We start from the raw sequence: 27,844 nt of genomic DNA on the forward strand, positions 1-27,844 counted from the left end.
TCAGCTTTAATTTGAGGTTATTTACATCCAAATAGGAATTACAGCACTTTTATTTTTATATGTGGTCTCCTCAATTTTAAGGGCTAAAAAGTATATTGGACAAATATCATAAATTAAATTGTGAGTTTTAATACTTGGTTGCAAATCGTTTGCTGTCAATGACTGCCTGAAGTCTGGAACCAAATGCTGGGGTTCTTCCCTGGTGATGCTCTGCCAGGCCATTACTGCAGCTGTCTTCACTTCCTGCTTGTTCTTGGGGCGTTTCGCCTTCAGAAAGTGATATGCATGCTCAATTGGATTCCGGTCAAGTGATTGACTTTGCCATTGCAGAACATTCCACATCTTTGCCTTAAAAATAAAAAGTATTGGGTTGCTTTCGCAGTATGCTTCGGGTCATTGTCCATCTGCACTGTGAAGCGCCGTCCAATTGAGTCTTGAAGCATTTGGTTGTAACTGAGCAAATAATAGCCCTAAACACTTCATAATTCGTCAGCAGTCACATTAATAAATACAACAGAACCAGTTCCGTTGGCAGCCATACACGCCATAACACCACCTCCACCATGCTTCACAGATGTGGTGGTATGCTTCAGATCATGAGCAGTTACTTCCCTTCACACACTCTCATCATCATTCTGGTACCAGTTCATCTTTGTCTCATCTGTCCATAGGATGTTGTTCCAGAACTATACAGGCCTTTTTTTAGACTTTGTTTGGGAAACTAATCTGGGTCGTCCTGTTTGAGGTTTACCAATGGTTTACATCTTGTGGTAAACAGTCTGTATTTACTCTGGTGAAGTGTTCTCTTCAATGTTGAATGACACAGATAATCCTACCTCCTGGAGGGTGTTCTTCATCTGGGACATTGTTGTGAAAAGGGTTTTTTCTTCACCAAGGAAATAATTATTCTGTCATCAACCACAGTTGTTTTCCGTGGTCTTCCGGGCCTTTCGGCGTTCCTGAGCTCAGTGTGTTATTTTTAAGAATGTACCAAATAGTTGATTTGGCCACACCTCAAGTTAAGTTTGCCATCTGACGGGCTCGTTTTTGATTTTTCAGCCTAATGGACTTGCTTCACTGGCAGTGACAGCTCTTTAGACTTCATATTGAGGGTTAACAGCAACAGATTGCAAATACCACACTTGAAATCCACTCTAGACCTTTTATCTGCTTACTTTTAAATTAACTAATGAGAAAATAACACCTGGCCATGGAATAGCCTCAAACAGTTGAGGTGAAGGGGGCTGCATTCAGACATACTAAAACATCACCAAAGACTGAGAAGGCTTGAAGTCGGAGGGGGTTTCTAGACAAAACAGTAAATAGATGCTCACTCTCCAATTCAACAATCGCCTCTGTTTCCCATTTGAATAAAAACGACTACAAATCCTTTGTTTTGGAAAATCCACTTGTGGGTCTGTAAAGAGAGAGGGTTTAGGGTCATGGCGCTGTGCTGTGTTGTACTGTGAGGTCAGTTTGGCGTGGAAAAGCTGCATCAGGGAGATGGAATTTTGGGTTTTATGAGCTAGGCTGTAGGAGGAAGAGAGAGGAGAGGGGCTGAACTAGGCTGCCAGCTCCTGTCCACTATGTCCTGGCTTGAGGCTTGAGGCGTCCACATGCTTCCCAGCTGAAAGAGTCATATATTCTGACAACATTTTGTGATGTTTTGGACTTCGGTGAGACTTTGGCTGTTAAGGCACACATTTCTGGAGACAAGCCAAAGTTCAGAGCCAAAGTCTATACCCCTTCGTCGGTGATTAGTCACTAGGGATTCTTCAATACAGTCTTGTCATTCAACTAGAGACGACTCGTTTTTGAACAATCCCCCCCCCAATTGAGAAATACTGCATCAAACAGCTTAGTTAGATGTACCACTTAGATCTCCGCTGCAAAAACTTCAGAATTAAAGACAGATATCTTCGGTTCCATTGCCACTAAGCGAAGGTCTTTTAAGAGCACATGCGAGCACACTGGTTCGGTTCAGCTAGCCAAGTTTGTCGAGGCGCCAGCCGAACAACGCCTTTAATCCTAATGCTGGGGATTTCTGTTCCCCTTCTGTCCACTTTCATCTTTTCCTAATCACACCTTTCCATCCCCTCAGCCCTGACCCAGCAGCTAGCTAACAGCCAGAGTCGAGCCAGGTCACCACCCCCCTGAGAGGGTGAGGGGAGAGTAAGTACTGTAGGTGGTGAGACATGAGGGGGAGGCAGCTGACCGCTCAGTGGAAACTAACAAGACAAACTATGTACACCCAATTATGTCAGACAGAGTTCTGTATACAGGCTAGACCTGGGGAACGGGGGTTCTAGAACCTAGCCAGAGTTCTGTATACAGGCTAGACCTGGGGAACGGGGGTTCTAGAATCTAGCCAGAGTTCTGTATACAGGCTAGACCTGGGGAACGGGGGTTCTAGAACCTAGCCAGAGTTCCACTTAGATCTCCGCTGCAAAAACTTCAGAATTAATGACAGATATCTTCGGTTCCATTGCCACTAAGCGAAGGTCTTTTAAGAGCACATGCGAGCACACTGGTTCGGTTCAGCTAGCCAAGTTTGTCGAGGCGCCAGCCGAACAACGCCTTTAATCCTAATGCTGGGGATTTCTGTTCCCCTTCTGTCCACTTTCATCTTTTCCTAATCACACCTTTCCATCCCCTCAGCCCTGACCCAGCAGCTAGCTAACAGCCAGAGTCGAGCCAGGTCACCACCCCCCTGAGAGGGTGAGGGGAGAGTAAGTACTGTAGGTGGTGAGACATGAGGGGGAGGCAGCTGACCGCTCAGTGGAAACTAACAAGACAAACTATGTACACCCAATTATGTCAGACAGAGTTCTGTATACAGGCTAGACCTGGGGAACGGGGGTTCTAGAATCTAGCCAGAGTTCTGTATACAGGCTAGACCTGGGGAACGGGGGTTCTAGAACCTAGTCAGAGTTCCGTATACAGGCTAGACCTGGGGAACGGGGGTTCTAGAATCTAGCCAGAGTTCTGTATACAGGCTAGACCTGGGGAACGGGGGTTCTAGAACCTAGCCAGAGTTCTGTATACAGGCTAGACCTGGGGAACGGGGGTTCTAGAATCTAAATAAAGCTCTTCAATTAAACAGATTGTATTGAGAAGGTTTAGATACAACCCCATATCATTGATTAAACCCCCCCTCCCCAGGCTTAGGTTAGGGTTCACCTGGTCCAATGTTGACAGTAGAAGGACTCTTGGGAATGGCGATGCCTCCGAAGGTGACGGTGATTGTGTGAGGACCTTGCTGGGTGGGCTTGTAGGTACACCTGAACACACTGTCTCCCTTATCCTCCATCACGGCCTCCAACGGTCTGCCCTGAGGATCCTTGATGACAGCCGACACATCTCCCACTCCTGCCCCTAGTTGTGAGGGGAACACAGCAATATTTTAGCCAAAGCACTTAGATTCACTTTCATGCCATAAATATACAGATCTGGGACCAGTCTACAAAGCACCAACTTCAAAATGCTAATAAACACAACGAGAAGTTTAACAACCCAGCGTATGTGGTCAGTTATTATCGTGCTAACAGAACCAACCTGCAGTGTAGACGTCGAAGTAGGTGGGTTTGTTGGCTATGTTTCCTATAGCTTCCAGTCCAGGCCCTTTAGCTGTAACCTTGGTGGGGTCTCCCTGAGCCTTGTCCACGCTCACCTCAAACGGAGACTTGGGGATCTGCTGGCCTGCAAAGAGCACCGTCACCTAGACAAGACCAGACACCGGCCATGTCAGAAATCATGGAAGTGGTATCGAATGCCGTCACAGTTTAGACACATTATCCAGACAAGCTCCCGGTCAAGTGAAGAACTTGACTCTAGAACTGAATCAAGAGCTTGCCAATATGAAGTGAAGATGCTGTTGTGGGTAGGACTGTGGCAGTCAAATCACAAATATCTTCCACACACAGCCTATAAGCCACTGATGCAGACCTTTGGAACATCTACATTTTAAAAAGTATAATAAATCCATGTAATATAGTCTACACCGTCACAATAAATCCATGATTTATTTTAGACAGGTCTAAAGAAACATGATATGAAGAAAATGTAGTCTATTTCAGAAGAACAGAATACTCTGCGTTGTCCTTATGTTAGGTCCTGATCTGGCTATGCCAAATGTCTGTGGGCGACACTAGTTCATTTAGCAGACTAGATTTGCTTAGAATTCTGTGGCATCATTTTATAGTATGAAGAATACAATTGAACATAATATAAATATTTTCTCCAAACGATTTGAGGGAGTGCACATGTGGTTGTTCTGTGTTGAGGTTAAAGAAACAGGTCCTCCTATATGCTTAATTTAGAGTTGTTGATGTAACTTTAGTTTTTCTACAAACGTTGGGCTATATGTTTAAATTTTTAATACATTGTAAGGCTGCATAAAGTTGCTTGAAAAGGCATGATCTCTGCTTCGTTTTTTGCGCAGGCTGTACACACTTCATCAGTCTCTCATTCACAATTTGACAAGCAGTTGATAATGCCTGGAATTTACCGACTGCATACCCTTCGCATGTCTAATGAAAGCAAAACTTATGAAAAATCTAAGCATTTTGCAGCCAGTGGCCATTGTGCCCTTGGGCTGAAAATAATAATCATAATTTCCTTCTCCCCAAGTGCGCCGAAGCACCTCTCGCATGGCTCTCCATCACGTGATTGGCCCTTTCTCACAGGCTACAAGTGATGACAGACATCGGGGACAACCGCACACGTCTTTATCCAATTCCAAGGTACATATTGAAGATATTGGAAGAACTGTCCACATTTACCTTTCATCAGCCAACCAGATGAGTAGGCCTAACGAACAGCAAAAACACTAGCCTGTCAATCTACTATCCCCCATAGTACAAAGGTCAACCTATACTATTCTGTGCGATAAATAAATATTCCAAACATAGTCTGGGACAGTAGCGGGATGCGATAAATTAATACTAGCATTAAAAAAAAAGAAATCACACAATGTGGCTGATGCAATAGATCAGAAAGTTTAGCTTGATAATGTGACGAAATAGCTTAACAGTTTAAGCGCAGCAACACGCACATGGTAGGCTATAAGCGGGAAAACATCAAAAGCGACCTCAAATATGCTTACGCATGTAATTCTTATTATTGAAGGTGCATGTTCATGGTGAAAATGACCTTCCCCAAACTTGAAACTCACTCTGCGTATGTATCCCAGTTAGGCTCTAAACCGCTTGTAAAATGGATTGATATCCTTAAATTTTAAGTTATTTGGTCACTTCAGTTGTGATACAAACCTTATCAAAACATATAGGCCTATGGGGTAAGGCTACATGAAGTGTGTGATTATGATTACAATAATAAATCACAAGTGATAGGATAATATCGTCACCCATCAGACTATTCTTGATTTAATAATCTGGTCTTTACATAATAACATGAGTTAAAACGGATCATTATCATGCACCTGTTTCGAAACGGGGAAGCGAAAAAAAAATACATGTCATCTACTTAAATAGCAGATGGAGGACAATTTATGCCAGCCAGGTAGGCTATACTCCTGTTGTAAAGGTAAGCAATGCGTTTAATATTAGGAAAGTTGAGAAATAAATAGTAGGCCTAGCCTATAGAAAGCTGATGGGATACCCCTCTTTTTAGTAGAGGCCATCACTCTGTTTTCTCACACAATTGCATTGCCTATAGAAATAATGAGCTCATGGGCTCTCATGAAGTGTGATTAGATTTCCCATTACATTTGCATCGATGTCAGAGTGATGAGGGACAATAGAGTGCTGAGTACCAGGCAGTTAGCAAGTTTGGTCGGCTACTAATGACCATGCGCAGCAGCTTGTTGAAGCCTAATTAACGTGACTAAATGTGGAATTTGACTGCCCTCATAACTCGTGACCGCAACAGACCGTGTTGTGGGGGAACGCTACATGATCAGTTCGTAGTAAAGCTGCATGAATGTTTACAAAAAGGGACTTGGCTGTACTGTACCTTGTGATGACCCATAACCTGGGGTATGTAGGTGACACTGAAGGTTTTCTTCCCTTCGTTAGGAACTGCCTTCACCTCTTCTCTGGTTCCTTCTGGGTCCTCCACGTAAACCGTGACCTGTCCCTGACCTGCGCTGAACGCATCCACCGTGAAGATAGCAGGGCGTAACACCCTGTTACCTACTGGCTCCAGACCTGGGAGAGAGAGAACAGACTTAACACAACAGATACTCTACTGTAGAAGATACAGGACACTGTACTCAATAACAGTCTCTGGAGGTCTGTAGTACTACAGGTCTTCATCCTTCAGTAACTGATTCAGAATCAGATCAGCTGAGATTCAATGACATTGATTTGGAACGGAGTGCAAATACAGTGTCCGAGAACAGTGTCTCCACCCGGCACAGTCAGAAGAAGACTGGCCACTCCCCATAGCCTGGTTCCTCTCTAGGTTTCTTCCTAGGTTTTGGCCTTTCTAGGGAGTTTTTCCTAGCCACCGTGCTTCTACACCTGCATTGCTTGCTGTTAGGGGTTTTAGGCTGGGTTTCTGTACAGCACTTTTGAGATATCAGCTGATGTAAGAAGGGCTATATAAATACATTTGATTGGAGTTCTTTCAAAGATGGCGGTGATGAGATTAAAAGCAACGTGAAATCCAGGACTTGTATTACAACGGAGGTAGCTGGAAGCCAAAGCATGTCCTCTTCAGGGTGCAAGGATTACAGAGACCAGGGGGGTCTGATACTGTAGCATATGGATGGAAAATAGACCGCCGTACTTTCATTCTCCTGTCTGATGACGGCAGGAGGGAAAGTGCTGCTGAACCTATAGCTGGCCTGTGCATTATTGATCGGATGGGGAATCCAGGCCATCCTGTCAACGAATGAACCTGGCATTAAGCAACCTCTTCATTGTGTTTCCTTAAGAGGGGAGATCAGCTTTACTATAGCAGATACATTGATAGAAGACAATGTAATTGTCGGCATCATTTCCAAACCCCCCCATTTATTTTATATACAGCACCAGTCCAAAGTTGACACCTACTCTTTCGAGTTCTTTTAAAAAAAGTATTTTCTACATTGTAGAATAGTAGTGAAGACATGGAAACTATGAAATAACACATTTGGAATCAGCCTCATTAGTGATTTTAAGCTGATCTGATTATGTACATGTCTAATTCAACGAGTCGGCAGTGGCGGACCAGGCCCTAATCCCCGGGACTCGAATAAGGAAATGGCGGTGGGGGGGGGGGGGGGAATACAGGCAAGCCGGCATCCTGACTGTGGCGAACAAATAGATCACCATTGCCCTCTGTTCTACTGGCGAAAGTGCAATCACCGGAGAACCGACTGGGCGAACTCCGTTCTAGACTATCCGATCACTGGGTCCTGAAGAACTCATGTCCTGTTTGTCAGAGTCGTTGCTAAACGAGGACATGTTAATACAGCGCTGTTGTTTTTTTTGCGCATCGTCCAAACCGGATGGCAGACTCAGGTAAGACAAAGGGAGGGGTGTGTCTGTCAACAACAGCTGGTGATCTAATGTTAAGGAAGTCTCAAGTTCTTGCTTGACTGAGTTATAATACCTCATGCTTAGCTGGCACTAAGAACACACTCAACAAGCTGTATAGACACATAAGCAAACAAGAAATCACACAGAGAGTTTCTCTTGTGGCCGGTGACTTTACCTCATTTACCAGCAACTAGGAGAAGAATAAATAAGTAAAGCTAGATTTTAACACACGGCTATACAATCCTCTCCCCTCACTCCCTTAACCAATACTCAATCCTCCTGCTAACAAACTCTATCCTGGACTTCCCGGCAGGCCACCCCCCCAGGTGGTGCGGGTAGGCAACACCACATCTGCCACGCTGACTCAGACACCATCATCAAGTTTGCTGACGACGGGTAGGACTGATCACCGACGACAGTGGGCGGCCTATAGGGGTGAGGTCAGAGACCTGGCATTGTGGTGCCAGGACAACAGAGGAGCTGATCGTGGAGTACAGGAAACGGAGGGCCGAGCACACCCCCATCCACGTCAATGGGGCTGTAGTGGAGCGGGTCGAGAGCTTCAAGTTCCTCAGCGTCCATATCGGTAAGGATTTAACATGGTCCACACACCCAAACAGTTGTGAAGATTTTACTACAACGACGCAACCCCTTCAGGAGGCTGAAAAGATTTAGAAAGTTCTAGAGCTGCACCTTCTTGACTGGCTGTGTCACCTCTTGGTACGGCAATTGCACTGCCCTTACATCACGGGCGCCGAGCTCCCTGCCATCCAGGACCTCTATACCAGGCGGTGTCAGAGGAAGGAACAAAAAAAAACGATGACTCCAGCCACCCGAGCCATAGACTGTTTCCGCTACCGCGTGGCACGCCGTACCAGCGCACCAAATCTGGAAACCAACAAAACCCTGAACAGCTTCGACCCATGAGACTGCTAAACGATGAATGAGGCTGTTGAGGTCAAAACGGGGGTGCAATGCAATACTAGGGAGGTGTTCTTAATGTTTTGTCGACTCGGTGTAGACCGCTACATGGTGTGTGTTTGGCAGGCACTCAGTATTACTTAAGGTGTGTCATCATTAAACTTGGGCCTAGTAATGTTGTGCAGTTTGAGAAGTTATTCCTCTCAATGCCAGGGTTATGGGTAACATTTCCTCAGGTATCAGACATACTAAAAATAAATCACTCACTGCACTGAAAGTCACTGTAGATAAAAGTGTGACTTTACCTGGTCCATATGCACGGGCCTTCTTGGGGTTGAGTTTGGGTTTGAGGGGTGCGCCAGGCTTCAGTTTGGCTTTTGGGAATTGGGACAAGTACGTCATCACGGACTGTTCATCCACACTGGGGTCAATGATCTCCTCTGGTGCAATCACCTGAGACAGAAGACAGACACACAACCTACAGTACAGACAACTGACAATAACAGATATCCTCTAGACACCACACACACACGAGTACGGCCCTGAGTTTTTGCTGACAACCTATAACTATTGCTGTTCACATCACATGGGTCAGGAAAACTGGTCAGCGTCAAATTATCTAATCTACATATTTCAGTATTCAAACAAAAAGTTTGCTGGTGTTGAGACTTTGGGTAAAGAGTAAGTCTGGAGTGTTACTACAATGATGCCAATATCAGAGACAGACAGCAAGGTTTATACAAAATCTGTTGAAAACCAAATGATAGTCTAAAAGTAAATGGGATAATGTCTTGATGCTTTTTATAGTGGACATCAAGTTTATAAATTGCCTGGCTGGGCTGATGAGACAGTGGAATGCTCAGTCAGATGGAACAGAGTACATGGGTATTTTAACGTCATAGCTTTAGCCGGTGGTAACTTGTGGAATAGACACCGGCTGGAATGTGGATTTACCCAAATCAGCGTCCAGGACTAGACCCACCCATTGTATAAATAATGTTAATAACTTTTGGAACAGTTACATAGAGTCTCCTGTTTGCAGACATTTAACTTGGGCGTGTTGTATGATTGATTTCAATAAAGCTTTTGATTGTTTGAATGCTGCACCCACCTGGTAGGTAAATACAGCTGAGAAAAAAAAGACTCCACTACAAAATGATCTGTTTCTGGTTTTACAATTTATAGTTAAGCGTTGTTAAAAAAAATTAACATTATATTTATTCGATAAACTACTGGCAAATTCCTAAGTTAAATCATTAGTATTGTGTTTTAAAAATTAATATGAACTTTATTTTCTTTGCATTATTCGAGGTCTGACAACACTGCATCTTTGTTATGTTGACCAGTTGTCATTTTCTGCAAATAAATGCTCTAAATGAAGATATTTTTATTTGGAATTTGGGGAAAATGTTGTCAGTAGTTTATAGATTAAAACAAAAAGTTAATTTAACCCAAACACACAGTTATAAATAGTAAAAACAGAAGCTGATAATTTTGCAGTGGTGTCTTAATTTTTTTACAGAGCTGTAGATGGATAATTTTTCAGCACCATTCAAACTTGGCTCAGAAGGAAACTGCAATAAGGAAAAGTCCAGAAGATGCACTGTGTCAGGAACAAATTACAGAGACTACAACGCTCCCTGGTCCAGTTTTACGGGGACTAGAGGGCTCCCTGACAAAACTGGTTTTATTCTCACCTGAGGGATGCCCAGCCAGTCATCAGCCAGCTGCATGGCCTCTTGGGCGTTGTCTGAAGGCTTGTTGTCCCACGTCTCCCAGTCAGGACACAGACCTGCACAAAAAATATCAATAAAATAAAACACATGACCAATATCCATATCAAAACCTTATTCTAAACACCTCACCCACTCAATAACAAAAAGCACATGAACATCACCACCAGTTAACCTCTAGACATTGTGGTACACACCTTCACCCCCAGAACCTACCTGGAGCACAGCTATCGACCAAGGCTCCCAGGGCCTTGCCACTCCGCCAGTCTTTGCTGAAGTTGTTGATGGGCAGGTCTGGCACTTTATTCTGGATCCATCCCAGAAGCCTCTGCTTCGGGGTCTTCTTCTCCGCCTCGTCATCCACCTCGTCTTCCCACACCGGCATGGAGATGGAGTAATGGAGGATCAGAGTCCACACCATGCCCAGGATCAGTTTCATGTTCCCATCCACTATGGCCTTCGAGTCTGGAGGGGCGAAACAGATCTAGGATCAGATTTTAGGTTCATATCCACAAACACTATTTACTTTCTGGATGAAGGGAGAAGTAGGAGGAAGACGAAGGACGGAGAAGGGAGGAAGAGAGGTTGAAAACAATGAGGAAGGAGGAGAAAGTCTTGACAATGCCAGTATTTTTCTATTTTCCTTGACAATACAGATCATGACTTCAGAAAGTATGCATACCCTTTGATTTTCAACTTTGTTGTTCCAGACTGAATTAAAACGTATTATTACTGGCCTGAACACAAACCCCATAATGTCAGTGAAATTATGTTTTTAAAACGAATACAAAATTTCAAAGCTGAAATGTCTTGAGTCAATAAGTACTCAACCCCATTATGGCAAGCCTAAGTTCAGGAGTAAAAATGTGCTTAACAAGTCACAACAACTCACTGTGTAGCAATAGTGTTTATCATGATTTTATGACTACCTCATCTCTGTACCCCACACATACAATTATCTGGAAGGTCCATTAGTCAAGCAGTGCATTTCAAAAAAGGGATTTTATCCAATGCCTCAAAAAGGGCACCTATTGGAAAAAAGCACATTAATAACTTCTCCATGCTCAAAGGGATATTCAATCACACATTGGTGTATCAGTACACAAAGTAAAGACGTTCTTCCTAACTCAGTTGCCGGAGAGGAAAGAAACAGCTCAGCGATTTCACCATGAGGCCAATAGTAACTTTAAAACAGAGTTTAATGAATGTGATAGGAGAACTGAGGATGGATCAACATTGTAGTTACTCCAGAATACTAACCTAAATGAATACAAATATTCCAAGACCTTTCAACAAATCACTAAATACTGCAACAACAAAAAAAAAATTGGCAAAGCAATTAACACTTTGTCCTGAATACAAAAAGTTGTGTTTGGGTCAAATCCAATCCAACACTGAGTACCCCTCTCCATATTTCCAAACATAGTGGTGGCTGCATCATGTTATGAGTATGCTTGTACTTAAGGAATGGGGAGTTTTTCCAGGATTAGAAATAAACAGTGGAGCTAAGGACAGGAGAAATCCTAAAGGACAATCTGGTTCAGTCTGCTTTCCATCAGACACTGGGAAATGAAGTCACCTTCCAGCAGGACAATAACCTAAAACACAAGGCCAAATATACACTGGGAGTTGCTTATCAAGACGAAATAGAATGTTCCTGAGAGGAAGTTACAGATTTGACTTAAATATGCTTGAAAATCTATGGCAAGACCTGAAAATGGTTGTCAAGCAATGATCAACCACCAATGACAGAGCATGAAGAAGTTTGAAAAAACAGGCATAATGTTGCACAATCCAGGTGTGGAAAGCTCAGACTTACTCAGAACAATGTTTCTACAAAGTATTGACTCAGGGGTGTGAATGCCTAGTGTAAATGCAACAGTCATGTTTTAATTCCCTGGTTAAGATGACCTTTGTACCACACAGTAACAAACACTGCTCTCCCTCTGACCGGACTGGTGAAGTCATCCTGATCAACACCAAAACGGCTTCATTTCACTGAGCTCAATCAGAGGGAGGACCCCATTAGCTCATCTCTGTGGATGAGGAGGAAACGGTTGACCAGAGTAAGACACATGTAGCTGTACAGCATCAGGTAGAAAATCATCGCTGGTCCACAAGTAGACAGTTGTTAAAAAAAACAAAACATAAATGGAACAAAATTAAACCTTTAAAGTTTAGAGAAGAGATTGTGTCCTCTAAAACAGTTGGGAAATCAGATAGCTGTTAAAATATTGCTCAACAGCTATGTCAAAACAGTTTACAGAAGTGATTTATCGTTCAAACAGTGGATGCGTCCTAAATAGCGCCATATGTCCTATATAGTGCACTACTTTTGACTGGTGCCCTACAGGAATAGGGAGCCATTTAGTACAGAACCATTCAAAAGGTGTCATCTTCAAGCGGTGTGTAATTCATTATACACATTAAAACACAAGAGACTGCTGCTATAGAGACGGGGGAGAAGTGGGTAGTTTGTCAATCTTTTGGTCAGAGCAGAACGTTGCCCAACCTGGAGGGGCTGCACCCTGTCCACAACTGCACCCCTCCCGCCGCTTCAAGGTGTGTGTGTGTGTGTGTGTGTGTGTACACAGTATCAGCCATCTCTGCCAAACATCCTGTCAGCAAGCACATAACAATGGTGTGAGCAGAGGAGTTGAACTCTAACCCACAGCTGACGAGACACACCCTACCAAACACAGCCCAGTGTGTGTTTACTGTGTGTAAAATAAAATTTGTACAAAATGTACATTTAAACTACATTTTCACATCGTGGTTCGGTTTTAGTTCTCGTGCTTCTTGGCTGTAAGAGTCGTGTGTGTGGAGCATCATGAACAATTTTCACAACACTATGACTTACATAAAATATGGGGAGTTCCACAGGGTCCAGTCCTGGGCCCATTATTTCTCACTATGCTAATTAATAAACAAACAGTACTGGCTTGAACCCTATGGCTTCAGACCAGAGCCCCTTGATTTATACCAAACAGGCAGACAGCTTTGAGAACACATGGCAGGGTGAGAGAACAGACAGGCACTTTCTGAAACTTGGACAGAAATTCCCTGGCAGTCTGATAGCAGAGGCTATCCCAGGGTGCATCTGAAATGGCACCCTATATAGAGCACTACTTTAGACCAGGGCCCATAATAGCTGGCCTGGCTCGCAGATGCTGGTTTGTCATTTCCTTTGAATGTGTTACATTAAGACCTAGACAACCAGCTAAGGGGAGTACCTAACACAACCCACAGAGACAGTTTGACACCCCCATAGTCTAGTACCGGTTTAGACAGCACAGAGACAGATGACCCAATACACTGCATGGCGAAGAGCTGAGCTAAATTCCAGTTTGTATTGTGATGCATAGGACGGAATCACCCACGTATTGTGATGCATAGGACGGAATCACCCACGTATTGTGATGCATAGGACGGAATCACCCACGTATTGTGATGCATAGGACGGAATCACCCACGTATTGTGATGCATAGGACGGAATCACCCACGTATTGTGATGCATAGGAAGGAATCACCCACGTATTGTGATGCATAGGAAGGAATCACCCACGTATTGTGATGCATAGGAAGGAATCATCCACGTATTGTGATGCATAGGAAGGAATCATCCATGACCAGCCGTGTACCACGCTGCGGCTAAGAGCTCACTACAATATGAACGTGTAGATGGACTCGGAGAGCAACAGAGGCAGAAACCCACTTACATAACCCACCATATGTCAGCATAAACACTAAACAGATTGGTTTTAAAAACCGCAACAGATAAGTGTAGTATCTTATCATACATGCCAATAAAACTTTGACAAGCTCAACTGAAATGTAGTTTTGCCAGACAGTCATTCTGTAAGAGCCTGACAGACGGCAGCAGACTGGGGAAAGCGGTTTATTCTGCAGGATCACTGTGTGTGTGTGTGTGTGTGTGTGTGTGTGTGTGTAGCATAGTTTAGGAATAACATTCCGTCCCTATGGAATATAGCCATTTAACACGACTGGTCCTTCTGACACGATTCTGTTTTAAAAATTACAAAGTAAAGCACAGCGGTTACTAAACTAACCTTTTATTTTACAGATTGCCGTCTTATCACTGAAGTAAATAAGACGGTGAACACTTCCCTGGGAGCAACCAACATGTCTGTCTCAGAGCCGTGTTGTGTCGGTCTGTGTAGAGTTACCCTGTCAAAGACATTGGTGGGTGGAAAGAGGCCATCACCATGGTGACGCCATTGTACCACAAGGAAGGAGAGAGAGAGATGTATAGACATTTGAAATGTCTGTATTCTTTCGGAACTTGAGTAATGTTTACTGTTGTTTTTCACTTTAGTTTACTTCACTTGCCAATACATCCCCCCCATGCCAATACAGTCCACACCCCCCCATGCCAATACAGCCCATTTGTATTGAAATTGAGAGGGCGAGAGCGAGAAAGAGGAAGAGCCTATTCTTGTGAAACCAAGCGAGACCATTTTTCCCAACGAGTGAGGTTAGTCTATACACTGTGTGTCGTGCATACTGACAGACTGCCTCTTGTCCAACGTTCCACAGGACAAATGTTACTTATAGATATTTTCATTTTACCTTTATTTAACTAGGCAAGTCAGTTAAGAACTAATTATTATTTACAATGACGGCCTAGGAACAGTGGGTTAACTGACTTGTTCAGGCGCAGAATGACAGATTTTGTGCCTTGTCAGCTCGGGGATTTGATCTTGCAAGCTTCCGGTTACTAGTACAACGCTCTAACCACTAGGCTACCTGCCACCCCTGGGTGAGTAAACGAGGAAAAACCCTGGTCACACTATTTGGATAGTCCAGATATGACCATTTGTTGATAAGCAACTGCTTGCTGAGGTTAATGTTCGTAAATCTGTAGACAAATCAGTAGTGTTAAACTAAAATACAGAGTTGACAATACAACACCATGACATATCCCATTAGAAGTACTGTTGTTACCATGTCTGGGGAATCCTCTGCTGTTCCTAACAGCTACAGTGATGAACAAACAGTATGTTACTACCAGAGGCCTGCTCTAGCTGGACTGTCCACCTAGAACAAGGATGTCAAACTCAACTCTAGGAGTGGTGTGAGAGCCGAGTACCTAACGAATCAATAACATTAATTTTGATTAATCAGCCCCCCCCAGTAATTGAGTTTCACAGCCCTAACCTAGCAGTTCTGAGGCTGGGAAGGCTCCAAGCTATTCACGGTCCCTCAGAGGGAATGACTAGTTTAACCTTACTTCACCTGGAAAGACCCTGCAGGCCAAACACCTCTTTAGAGAGGGCAGGACTAAGTCATAGCCTCGCTGTCTGAGGCACTGCTGGAGGAAGAGGAGAGCGCCAGAGAGGACAAGGGAACTGACCTGACAGGCAGAAAGGAAACGTTCTCCAAACAGCCATAACTCTGGCCCTCTGAACTGCTATGTGTATGAGTCCTAGAATCACATTGAACTCAGTCCCTGATCCCCAGCCAGCCCAGAGAGGGGAAGGGAAGAGGGTTAGGGAAGAGGGTTAGGGGTCTGCCTGGTAGACATGGCTTCCCCAGAGGATGTAGGGGGACTAGAGAGAGTGTGTTAGTCAGGACACATCACCCCTGCCAGCTCTGTTTGGTGTAACTGATAACCACCTGGTCTATGAATACTGAAAGTCATGTATACCGACAGAGGGGACGATAGAGGAAGATATTTAATCATTTAAAATGTGTACATTTAGCAACGCTAAAGACCATGTCTCTAGACATTTGAGCTGTTGGCAGTCATTGGGACTCATGAATTAAACATTCTTATTACTCTGCCACGTTTAACAAGTCATGGACCCGCTCCGTCCTCGACTTCTAAATAAGTCGATAAACAAAGAAGTTAATATCAAACAGAACTGAGGTTAAAACCAGTTTTATGAGAGCATGTCATTTTGAATAGTTTTCCCCCGTTGCCACACCTCCCGACAGTGGGCCCTTCTCCGCTCCTCCTCCCGACAGTTGAAGGTGGCGTGCCCAGTTGATAGATCACAATAAGAGCCTATAAACAAAACTAAATTTCCCACATCAAATAAACGAAGTAGAGTATGATGGGGAGAACGAGTGAGGGAAGTGAATGATACAATCACCAATAGTGAAAGAACTAGAACTATATTCTAAATGGTATGTACCCTCTATCAGATCCAGTTTAAAATCAGTCCACTCTGGCCTACTAGGAGTACAACGTGAGAGCCTGCGTCACTTATAAAATGGCATGAAGCTCAAGACCAATGGATACACATGCTGCGTTAGCGTTGCTAAAAATATCTGAATGAAAATGACTCCGATGGAAGAAATTAATCATGACATCTCAGATGATTATTCTGGTTCTGATCTTCTGACCCGCCGAGGCCAAAGAGCGGGGGGAAAAAAGCTAGAAAGGGGCGCAATGAGCAGGTGCCCATACCGGCACCAAATGTAACGGCGAGACGAGGGATGGCACCGTTAGGATAGAACAAGTCTGTGACAATGCTACGGGCCGATTATCAGCACAAAATGTCAGAGCAGACCCTTACATCAAGCAGAAAAACAAAACAAAAGCATGACTCCTGTCAGACACATTCACTATAATGCCATTAAAGCTGGTGTAGATTCAGTATTTATCCAGATCTGGTGCATAAAGATGGTTAGGCTACAGACGTTTCCATCTGGTGGTCGGGGTATTATTCATTATTTAGTTATAAAAATATGTTCCTGTGGTCCAGCAGTTCTGCTTCATAGTTGTAACAAAGGCATTTCACAAATACAAAATTTATTGAACACTTGAATTTGTTTCTGTAGTGTTTTTACACATAGCTTCCAGTAAAAAACTAATGAAAATTGTGTTACTTAAAATAAATAAATACACACCGCAGCGGTCTAAGGCACAGCATCTCAGTGCGAGAGGCTTCACTACAGACCTTGGTTCGATTCCAGGCTGTATCACAACCGGCCGTGAATGGGAGTGCCATAGGGCAGTGCACAATTGGACCAGCGTTGCCCAGGGTAGGCCATCATTGTAAATAAGATTGACTTGCCTAGTTAAGTTAAGAACAGTTAAATTAAAGTGTTTAAGACCTTCATAAAACCCACCCAAATTATAATTTTAGCGACAGCAAATATAAATATATTAGTTAGTTAGAATTTTGCAGTCATAACGACTGCTCATTAGCTTAAAGGGGCAGTCCACCACCCAGCTGTAAAATTAAAGGGATAGTGTGAGATTCTACGTACCCAGTCCAATGCCATTAAGTATCTGCATGAAGTTAAGGAAGTTGCTAACTATCGTTAGCGAAACATCCAGTGATTGCACCAAAGATAGTTAGCAATGGTTTACAAAAAACAACCGTCAACTTCCTAACGGCAAGTGAAAGGAAAGGGCTTAATTGCCAAAATCACACTATCCCTTTAAACAGCCTCCAGAACCAGGGAGAAAAAAAAAGGGAACAATGTCTTTGGATTCAGCAGAACACGTAACTTGCTAGAACAAATCAGTTCCATTGTTTCATTCTGGTTCAGCTAAATCCTGTCCTTTTCTCACCCCAGCCAGTCAGGTGTACGGGATAAGGCCAGGGAAGAACAGGAGAACAGAACCACTGACTAGTTTGGACTTGAGTGTCGGTCGTAAATCTAGAGAAGTAACTAGGGTGCACAGTCGGCATCCAGCAAGGAAAGAGGTACTTGGTGCACCACTAGAAGATATGGAATTGAATGACCAAAGAGTGAAGCTATTAGACAATATAATATGACCTGTAGTAGATATGACTGGCTGAAACCTTCAACCCATATAAAATACATAGACCCAGTATGGTATGTAGGATCCAATCAGGTCTTTGAACACAGGTCTTCAGTGCGAAAACATCCAACCCAGACCATCAGTTTGATAGTGTGTCCCGGGAGCAGACAACACATCTGGAAATCACCTTTAGGAGGTGAATGCTACGGGCCCACGTCCAAACAACGATATAGACCTTTAAATCAAGAGTCTCCTACTCCGCTGATTGGAAGGGAAATCAAACATTTGCCTTACGGCGGGGCCAGGCTGTTCACAAGTGATATTTAGCTCAACAGGAGTGCATGTCTAAATCAAATAAATTGTAAATAACATTGACTTAACATTTTAGTCTTAATATACTGTACAAAAAATAAACTAGTCTTGTTTCATCAATTTAATCCACTTTAAAAAAAGGTTTGTTTCACTTTGTAAGAATAGGTCAGTTCACAAACAGCTCCATCTAACACCTCTGTCCTTAAACCAACAGGCTTTAAGCTTCATGAATGGACTTGAAATAAACACCACTTTAGATTTGTCATGTACAACTCTTAGATTCCAAACACCACTTTACGTTCCAAATTCCATCACACATAATTCCAAACCAGATAAATGTTTGAAGGGGGTTTTTTGGAAGCTGCTTATTTCTTCCCCCCAGTTCCTATGGCGACCAAACAAAACACTCCTAGACAACATACATACTACAGAAGAAGGGGGAGAAGGGGGGGGGAGGGAGCTGTAACAATGACTGTCTTATAAATAGTGTTTCTTCAGTTCAGGAAACATTCCAAGGACAGGAAGTGTGACTAAGATCGTGCCACAATAAAATCTGCAGACATGACTTTATTACCCTACATAACACGGACGACATTAACTGATGTTACATGACAAGGTTCATTCATATATACACACACACACACACCGGTAGGCACAATATTAGTCAGGAAATTAAAAATGTGAAATACTGAAGTCTCATCCAGACATCCCGACTGTCTGGCGCGTCAGAGAGTATACGGAGGACGTGAGTGAAACGTTGCAGAAAGCATAACTCGTTAACAGTAACAATGGTGAGTTACAAAACCTAACGTTTCATGGTAAAAATGGTCTTTCATACGTCTATGAAACATTGGAGAGACTATTTTTTTATGGAGAGACTATTTTATACAGTGTATGTCTATAAAGCATCGTAGAAAGCCTAACTCGTCAACAGTCAAAATGGACTGACAGGAATGTCTGCATCTGACACATTTTGTTTTTAACTGACAGTTTCCCATTCTGGTTCACACCACAGCGGGACAATCTGGTTCCCGTCTGATGATGTCATGGCGAGTTGTTGCTGGACGCACCTGCAGTCGGTAAACAGGATGTAACCTAACGCCGTGCCAACTGTTAACAAATACAACCACTTGACTACATGAGACGATAAATGAGAAGAGCTTAGACTAAGCTGGACTTGTGTAAAGTCTATGTATTCCTTCAAATATGGTAGTTAATACAAGCAGCTTTTATCATCTTACAGCTCACACGAAATCATATTTTATTCTGATATTAAGCCGAGTAATACAGAGGAAGGGATTGAGAGGATTCATGTGACCAAGATGCAACCAGCAGGCAGTCCTGTAGTGAGGTACTGGCAGAACCAGCATCCCCACCCAGAAACATTAGTCTGTGCTAGTGAAGCAGTCCTGTAGTGAGGTACTGGCAGAACCAGTATCCCCACCCAGAAACATTAGTCTGTGCTAGTGAAGCAGTCCTGTAGTGAGGTACTGGCAGAACCAGCATCCCCACCCAGAAACATTAGTCTGTGCTAGTGAAGCAGTCCTGTAGTGAGGTACTGGCAGAACCAGCATCCCCACCCAGAAACATTAGTCTGTGCTAGTGAAGCAGTCCTGTAGTGAGGTACTGGCAGAACCAGCATCCCCACCCAGAAACATTAGTCTGTGCTAGTGAAGCAGTCCTGTAGCTTAGCATCAACTTTGTCTGACACCAATACTGAGCCCGTCACTGGTACTTCGGTTTGAGTTTCTATGTAGACAGGAAGTAGGAGGATGGAGTCATGGTCTGATTTGCTGTAAGGCAGGCGCGGTAGGGCCTTGTATGCATTTCTAGAGTAAAAGTTGTCCAGTATTAGCGCCTCGTGGTGCATGAGACATGTTGCTAAAAAGGATTTGTCCCCACTAAAAAGTCTCCGACCACTATAAAAGCTGCCTCTGGGTGAACATTGTTTAGGACCCTGTACAGCTCGTTGAGTACAAATTCTCGTTTTGTGGTGGGATGTAGACAGGCGTGATGATTACAGATAATGTCTTGTATCTACCAGGAGTTTCTCAATGGGACGACATGTCTGGTGATTATGCAGGCCATGGTAGAACTGGGACATTTTTCAGATTCCAGGAACTGTGTACAGAAACACGAGGTGATGATGAAATGAATGGCACGACAACGGGCCTCAAGATCTAATCCCGGTATCGCTGTGCATTCAAAAATAGTTAGATAAAATGCAAAATGGTGTTCGTTGTCCGTAGTTTATGCCTGCCCATACCATAACCCCACCATGGGGAACTCTGTTCACAAGGTTGAAATCAGCAAAACACTTGCCTACATGACGCCATACGCGCCGTCTGCCTGGTACAGTTGACCATGGGATTAATCCACAAAAACTTTTGCGTGCCAGTGGCCATCGAAGGTAAATATTTGCACACTGAAGTCAGTTCCGACACCGAGACCCTGGTGAGGACAACGAGCTTCCCTGAGACGGTTTCTGACCGTTTGTGCAGAAATTCTTCAGTTATCCAAACCCAGTGTCCTACGCTATCCGGGTGGTCTCAGACGATCCCTCGGGTGAAACCGGGTGGGGAGGTCCTGGGTTGGTTTGGTTACACGTGGTCTGCTTTTCACGTCCCGTTGGTAGGAAGCTCTTGAACATCTTGCTCGCCTGGATATTTGCCAATAAAAAAAAAAAGAAATCTAAAATCAAACAGGGGGTGCCGGACAATTTCCCTTTGCGTCAGTCTAAGGACTCCAGCCCTTCTACCGCATCTTCGCTTGCGGCACTTGGGTAGGCCAAAATAATGGAGTAGGGTCCAGTGTAAACAAGGGAAGAGCTGAGTTGAAGTAGGAGCCAAAATTAGGTTGAGGTTAGTAGCTGTTGATTCATAGTTCAAAAGTACTTGAAGGTCATAAGTGACACTGGTGTGAGCTTTAAATAAAAATAAATAAAGACAGGATAAAAGTCAAAATAGCAAAGTCAGGTTGGAGCATGTTAGAGGTCTGTCGGCACCATCTTTCCTGCTCTAGTATTCACCAAGACCCAGAGAGAGGTACACTCCAAACGCTCAGACAGAAAAGCTGTTGGTACTCGTGGAATCTCTGGTTTCTGTACGCTGCGTGGTGAATGTACATGTCAGAGAAGACAGGGCTGTGTGAGTATGTGGTAGACCATGCTCCTCTCAGTGGGGTACCAGATTCCAAACAGGTTTCTGTGAACCACACAGAGGCCTTTGTTTGTCCTCTGTGTGTGTGAGAAAGACACACCCTTTCCCAGGACACCTGTTGACCCTACCATTAGGCTTGGGCGGGAATACTGGGGTTTCGGAAAAAGACATGGAATGATTTTTCAGTAGCGTCAAAACGATTGTGTTTTTCAATAAATGTTTAAGTTAAATACTCGCGCTCAACTTGTGCAATGCGTTAGACGAAGCAGATTGCGTTCATGTCACATGATCACCGTAATTCTCCAGAACCAGTCATGTGTTTGTAAATCGCACAATAGGAGACAACAGGAGCTAGTGAATCTAACCCAACATGTAAAGTGGACCATGTTTCATGAGCTGAAATAAAAAGATCACAGAAATGTTCCATAAACACAAAAAACGTATTCCTCTTAAAATGTTATGCACAAATGTGTTATTATCCCTGTTAGTAAGCATTCCTTATTTAACAAGATAATCCATCCACCTGACAGGTGTGGCATATCAAGACAGTGATTAAACCTGCATGATCATTTCACAGGTGCACCTTGTGCTGGGGACAATCAAATGTGCAGTTGTGTCACAAATGTCAAGGGGGGGGGGGGGATTTGTCTAATAAAGCTATTTTGTGGGGAAAAACTTATTCTGATTGGCTGGGCCTGGCTCCCTAGTGGGTGGGCCTAGCATGGCTGCACCCCTGCCCAGTCATGTGAAATCCATAGAGTCGGGCCCAATTTATTTATTTCAATTGACAGATACTTATATTAACTCCGTAGAATTTTTGAAAATTGCCTTTTTCTACTCTTGCCATTCTGCAGAGCGGGAGAGAGACGAGCAGCAAATGGAGTAAGTCATTTGTAATTACACGGGACAGTACTGGGAAGTTTTTTATATTTTTTTTACAGGGACTGCCAAGCTGGAGCTGTGTGTGGTGTAGTACATAGTGGAGGGAATTCCTCTTGGATGAGATCACCTCAGGGGAGCCAATGAGGATGTAGGAGAACAATGAGCCCCGCCCCCATAAACCCATTAACAGTCTAGTCACACACACACAAACTACAGCAACTTCTGTCACCTAAACCACCATCATTAGATCTCACCGAGTATGAAGGAAAGAACCCGAGACAGAACTGGACTGTTCAGAATGAAATGTGGTTTTGAAGCTTCTCCCGTGGGTTTTCAGTATGAAGGCCAGCGCGCGTCTCCTATAAACACCCACGGGAGAAGGCCAGCGCACATCTCCTATAAACACCCACGGGAGAAGGCCAGCACGCGTCTCCTATAAACACCCACTGGTGTTAAAACTAACTAGACAACTCAACACACCAACCCTCACCTGTCCCACTGCTGGTTCCCTCCTGATAATATTGTTAGGTAATAATGTTAAAATAACCCCCCCCCACTTTACTTACACAGGAGGTACTTTAATACTAATAGACATTATAACATAATACACTTAAAATAATAAACTGCCAGAGATCATAATGTACAGTACACAGGCTCGTCTTGGTGGGGGAAGTGGGTAATTCTGTGTGTTACGGCCTCTCCGGGGTGTTGATTCAATGCTTGAATCATTTGTCAAACCCTCCCCCCATCATGACCTCACAAACCATTTGCTACAAACTTATAATCCTAGTGTACTTAAACCACAGACTATTCTGAAAAATTCAGAAACCCCATTTTGGCCTCAGCATTGTATGAGCAGACAGAGGAACAAGAGAGTTGTATGTTCCAAATGGCACCCTATTCCCTACATAGTGCACTGCTTTACCAGACACCTATGTTATAAAGCAGTGAACTATTTAGGAATAACATCCCTTGTGTGGCACCTAGCGAGAGTCCACAATGAACGTGTCCCAATACTGTACCGACCCGGTAAAAATCACCAACAACATAAAGATCCCTTCAGACTCCAAGGTCGTGTCTACACTTTTCATGCCACTTCTGCTATCAGGATACAAAGATTGTATTGAAAAGACGGGTCTAGACTCACACAAGTTACTTTGTGGTCTGATTGTGATGATGCGGCTGACTACTTCAAGGAGGTGGTCAGGAAGGCACGTAAGGCTAACGAAAAGCGCATAGTGGGCGACGTCATCAGTACTCCGCCCACACGTCTCCAGATGAAACATTTGGTCCAATGGGATCTGGACCTTAACATTATGACGTTGGAGGATACACTTTATTGACACGCTGGAAAAGTGTATGTTGGCATCAAATGCTAGCCAGCTAGAAGCAATTTTTTTGTTCGGCTCAAGTTACGCTAACCTGTTTGCAATCCCTTTAACGTTGCTGGCTAGCTAAAGGAGGTTAGCTGGCTAGTTAGCTAGCTGCCATCAGTTATGTTATCATATTTAACCTACTCCTCCATTTGTAGAAGGCATACTGGCATTTGAATATAGCGCAGGAAAATGGATTCCAGACATGGTATGACATGTTCACAATTCCATGATCAGAACTCTTACGATCAGAATATATGAAGCTACATGAACGGTCAAGTCTAGACAGGGCTTTAGGCTCCTGACAAACAGAGCAGCCGAGGACAGGACAATGAAAGCCGAGGACAGGGAACGGACATTGGGGATGAAGCCAACAAAAGGGCGTTTCACACTACCGAGCTGGCCCGGTTACACGTCCCAGTGTGAAAAAGGGTCAAAGTGAACATTAATGAGTCCCCTGAAGTCAAATCAAAATCAAATTGTATTTGTCACATACACATGGTTAGCAGATGTTAATGCGACTGTAGCGAAATGCGTGTGGTTGTAAAGGAATCCTACATGGATCATTGTTAGCTGAACTACAGGAGAGAAAACGCCTGGCCGGGAGCGTCATCAGTACGTTCGGCTGTATGCATTAGAAAAACTGAAGCCAAGAAGTTAAAAATGAATACCCACGCTGGGTTGTTTTCTGGCCTGGAATCATACAGTCAGTCACACAGCGGCGCCCGCCGCCGCCCCCCGTACGGGTTCACCGCCGCCCCCCCCCCGTATGGGTTCACCGCCGCCCCCCCCCGTATGGGTTCACCGGGCTTTAAGAAGGAATAGGGTGAAGATGGGAAGGAGGGTCGAGGGGAGAAAGGAGGTGGGAGGGAGAAAAGGAGGGTCGAGGGGAGAAAGGAGGTGGGTGGGAGAAAAAAGGAGGGTCGAGGGGAGAAAGGAGGGAGGGGAGAAAGGAGGTGGGAGGGTCGAGGGGAGAAAGGAGGTGGGTGGGAGGGAAGGAGGGTCGAGGGGAGAAAGGAGGGAGGGGAGAAAGGAGGTGGGAGGGTCGAGGGGAGAAAGGAGGCACCGAGGGGGAAGAAAACAAGTTTGAAAGGGGAGATGCACCGGGGGGGGGGGGGGGGGGGGGGGCTGAGGGTGGTGATGTCTCAAAGACAGAGACACCACTTCTAGAATCTATTTGGCTCTAACACAAAACAGCAGAATCATATCCAAATCTATTAAAGACTACCAGAACCCACTGGATTCTCCAATTACATTGAATGAACTACAGGACAAAATACAAACCCTCCAACCCCAAAAGGCCTGAGGGGTTGGTGGTATCCTCAATGAAATGATCAAATATACAGAACACACTAAAACTCATCATCCTCAGCTTCCCCAATATTTGGAACCATTGATTGATCACCCCAAAGTAGAGAAATTTGATATGAGTCAACAGCAACCTTGGGAAAATCCTCTTCATGATCATTAACAGCAGACTAGTTCATTTCCTCAGTGAAAACAAAGTAATGAGCAAATGTCAAGTTGGCTTTTTACCAAATTATCGTACGACAGACCACGTATTCACTCTGTACACCCTAATTGACAAACAAACCAAAACCCCACCCTCTTCAATATATATATATATCAACGAATTGGCCAGGGCACTAGAACAGTCTGCTGCACCCGGCCTCACCCTACTAGCATCTGAAGTCAAATGTCTACTGATGATCTGGTGCTTCTGTCACCAGTCAAGGAGGGCCTACAGCAGCACCTAGATCTTCTGCACAGATTCTGTCAGACCTGGGCCCTGATAGTAAATCTCAGTAAGACAAAAATAATAGTATTCCAATAAAGGTCCAGTTGCCAGGACCACAAAAACAAATTCCATCTAGACACCGTTGCCCTAGAGCAACCAAGTTAAGACTACGTATGCAAAAATATCCTGTGTACAAGGTAAAACACCAAATAATGCCGATACCCGCTAATTATCAAAATCCAGAAAAGAGACGTTAAATTCTACAACCACCTAAAAGGAAGCGATTCCCAAACCTTCCATAACAAAGCCATCACCTACAGAGAGATGAACCTGGAGAAGAGTCCCCTAAGCTAGCTGGTCCTGGGGCTCTGTTCAAACACACCCCACAGAGCCCCAGGACAGCAGCACAAATTAGACCCAACCAAATCATGAGAAAACAAAAAGATAATTACTTGACACATTGGAAATCATAAATATATATATATTTTTTTTAAAGAGCAAACAAGAATGCTATTTGGCCCTAATCAGAGAATACAGCGGCAGAAACCCTCACCACTGTGACCCAAAATGAAGGAAATCTTTGACTGTACAGACTCAGAGCCTTGCAATTGAGAAAGGTCGCCTTAGCCGGTCTTCTCTTGCGAGCCAGGTCAGCCTACGTGCACAAAGGTGGAAACAGAGCTGCACTTCCTAACCTCCTGCAAAATGCATACATACACACATATTTCCCCTCAGATAACAGACCCACAAAGAATTCAAAAACAAACCAAATGTTGATTAACTCCCATATCTGTTGGGTGAAATACCACAATGTGCCACCACAGCAAAACATTTTGAATTACTTCGAGGCAGTCAAACACAGGAAGCAGCTCTATAAAAATTAGATGACTAAGAACTAAAAAAAAAAGTATTTTGTTTCATTATTCAATGTAATATACACAACTTAAATATTGTATTAAAGTCATGTGAATAAGTGATGGACAGTCACTACCATCCTGGGACAAGTATCATTTTATTCTGTATTGTTACAGCAGTCAACCCACAAGTGCATTTAATGTTTATTTTTAATTATCGAAACTGAAATGGTGATTATTTGTTTTATTAACTGACCAGACCTCAAAAAGCACTACCTGACACATTCTAAAGGCCCGCATCCATTTTGAAAACACAGAACTTCAAGACACATTTCAGTAAACCATCAGGTTCTCCTTGTTGCCACTTCAAATAAAAGTGCTGGTTAAACACAGCAGTGTTTGTGCTGGGTGTCTGTGGCCACACCCTGATCTCCACAGCTAAGTGCTACTCTATTACCAAAGCTGAATCTATCATTAACAATAGAGACCAATGACATCTAGCCAACACTTTAGAGGGCTGTTGGGGGGGGGGGGGGGGAATAAAAATTAATTTCAGGCCATCTGAGAGAATGATGCTCATTGTTGAGTCATGTCTGATGTTAAATCCTGTGGATAGAACGTCTCTACACAGCCAGGTAAGTGAAAAGGGCGTTCCCAGGTTCCATCAAGTTTCTGATGAGATGAAACGTCCGTTAGTCAGTCAGTTTAGACAAAGTCTTCAGAAGAGCCGTCTGTCTGGTCAACATCCAAATAACCATTATGCCACCTGAGTAACGCAAGAGTTAACTTCCTAGTCTTACACCATGCCTTATGTCGTTGCCAAGTTAACCCCCAGGAAGTAAATGAGTCTCAGGCTGAACTTTAAGCTTCTCATTGTTACGGTTTAAAGCTGGAGCAGCGCCGATCTCACAACCAAACATTTCTACTTCTCACTTTACCCGAGGGGCTGGGCTATTACTTCACTTCTTTACTGGTACAACGACTTGGCTTTAAAAAACAGGGCCAGAGTCTTGGCGTTTTGTTGACAGTGGAGGCAGGTAGCTCCAGAGACCTCCAGAACACAGATCTGCTCCCTGGCCAGAACAGACCTCCTGTATGGAGGCAGTGTAATCCCAGACAAAAGGTCGTTGTAGTAAATGGCACCCTATTCCCTACAACAAGGCCACATAGGGAATAGGGTGCTGTTTGGAATGCACCCGGAGCTTAACAGAGCCGTGATAATACTGATGACTACTGTACTGTGCTTCTCATGGTCACAAACACTGGGTTCTGATGGTTACTGCTGGACAGCAGAGGATAGTTGCAAAATCTGAAAAGTTGTTTTAATGTTGCAGAAATATTTTTTAAAAATCAGCACTGGCTGGACGCACAAGAAATAGACTTTGTTGATGCAACAGACATCAAGATGCAACATTACTGAATGGGTTATTGCTGCGCAAAGACGACCATAGTCTGTCTGAAGAGTTACGGGGAGAGGAAGAGCCCTCCCGAGTGGCGCAGCTGCCTGAGGCACTGCATCTCAGTGCTAGAGGCATCACTAGAGACCCTGGTTCGATTCCAGCCTGTATCACAACTGGCCGTGATTGGGAGTCCCATAGGGCGGAGCAATTGGCCCAGCATCGCCCAGGTTTGAGGTCCTCTTCGTCC

The 27,844-nt window shown here is 44.0% G+C and overlaps 1 protein-coding gene across 2 annotated transcripts in view; it reads right to left on the reverse strand.

Moving 5' to 3' along the window:
• Positions 1–27,844, reverse strand: part of LOC120065519 (filamin-B) — a 120,775-nt gene that overhangs the window by 76,586 nt on the left and 16,345 nt on the right. For both annotated transcript variants that reach the window (XM_039016582.1, XM_039016581.1), the window contains exons 2-7: positions 10,355–10,603; positions 10,103–10,197; positions 8,711–8,858; positions 5,974–6,167; positions 3,556–3,718; positions 3,181–3,375 (exon numbers count right to left, since the gene is read on the reverse strand). In XM_039016582.1, coding sequence (XP_038872510.1) covers positions 3,181–3,375; positions 3,556–3,718; positions 5,974–6,167; positions 8,711–8,858; positions 10,103–10,197; positions 10,355–10,603 — 1,044 coding nt within the window. The remainder of the gene's footprint in view (positions 1–3,180; positions 3,376–3,555; positions 3,719–5,973; positions 6,168–8,710; positions 8,859–10,102; positions 10,198–10,354; positions 10,604–27,844) is intronic.

This window comes from Salvelinus namaycush, chromosome 20 (genome assembly GCF_016432855.1).
Source record: "Salvelinus namaycush isolate Seneca chromosome 20, SaNama_1.0, whole genome shotgun sequence".
NCBI lineage: Eukaryota > Metazoa > Chordata > Actinopteri > Salmoniformes > Salmonidae > Salvelinus > Salvelinus namaycush.